Source organism: Vollenhovia emeryi, unplaced genomic scaffold, assembly GCF_000949405.1.
Source record: "Vollenhovia emeryi isolate VEMERY1.0 unplaced genomic scaffold, V.emery_V1.0 DF951124.1, whole genome shotgun sequence".
Lineage (NCBI taxonomy): Eukaryota > Metazoa > Arthropoda > Insecta > Hymenoptera > Formicidae > Vollenhovia > Vollenhovia emeryi.
In genome coordinates this window covers 1-1127 of record NW_011955242.1, presented here as the reverse complement: position 1 = coordinate 1127, position 1127 = coordinate 1, and the positions used below count along the sequence as shown (strand labels likewise).

The following is a 1127-nucleotide window of genomic DNA, read 5'->3' as shown; positions in this document are numbered from 1 at the left end:
ATGGAGGTCTGGGGAGCACCTCAGTCGGCTGACGCCCAGGTTGGACAAGGCAGCGAGTGCTTTGTCGCGCCTGATGCCCAACCTGGGCGGCCCGCGTGGGAGGGTAAGGAGGCTATACGCGAACGTGATAAGCTCAATCGCGTTATACGGGGCCCCTATATGGGGCCCCGCCCCCCCCGACCGCCCTGACAAAGGACAGGAAGGCCATCGCGGTGTTTAACAAGACCCAGCGCCGCATGGCGATCAGGGCGGTCAGGGGGTATAGAACTATCTCCAACGCGGCAGCCACATTGATGGCCGAGATGCCCCCAATAATGATGAACGCCCGTGCGCACGCTCAGGTGTATGAGCAGGTAGCAGAGCGTAGGGCGAGGGGTATCCCGGTACCAAAGAGGGGGAGGAGGCTCCTCAGCCTCCAAATAAAGAAGGAAGTGAGGGAGGAGTGGCGGACCTGGTTGGCCGACCCGAGACGGCCAGGCCAAAGGACGGTCCAGGCCATCCTCCCTCACTTGGATGCCTGGGTGGACCGGGCATGGACACGGGCGTCGTACAGAACAATGCAGGTGCTCACCGGGCACGGGTGCTTCGGTGAGTACCTGCAGAGGATCCAAAAGGAACCCGATCCGCGGTGTCACCACTGTGATGAGGTGAGGGACACGGCGCAACACACGCTGGAAAGCTGTCCAGCGTGGGAAGAGGAGCGCCGTGTCCTCACAAGTAAAATAGGAGGAGACCTTTCGCTACAGGCCGTAGTGAAGGCGGTCACAGAACGGGAGGAGGCGTGGGATGCCTTCGCGCTCTATTGTGAGAGCGTGATGGCGCAAAAGGAGCACGCGGAAAGGGAAAGGAGGGGGGAGATCAACCCTCCGGACCCACGGCCGGGAGGGAACGGCAGCCAAAGGGGTGGGCGGCAACGCAGAGCCCCCCGTGGCACACCGGCGCACCTGCGCAAATGGTAAGGGGCTAGAGGGGACGTGTCAATATCAGACACCCCCCTCCCCCCCTCCCCCGTAACGGGGAAAGAGGAGACGGTCCGTGGAACAGGACCGGGAGCACTAAGGTGCCACACGGGTAGAAAGGGGGAGTCAAAGCGTCCAGGTCCCGCTGTAAGAATAGGCCTGGGGTAT

General features: G+C 62.5%; 1 protein-coding gene across 1 annotated transcript; it reads left to right on the top strand.

The window, feature by feature from the left end:
- Positions 1-236: 236 nt before the first annotated feature.
- On the top strand, positions 237-955 carry LOC105563409 (the record flags this gene model as incomplete). The annotated part of the gene is made up of 1 exon (XM_012015022.1): positions 237-955. A coding segment is annotated over exon 1 (719 nt), but the record flags the coding sequence as incomplete, so codon positions are not given.
- Positions 956-1127: the final 172 nt, after the last annotated feature.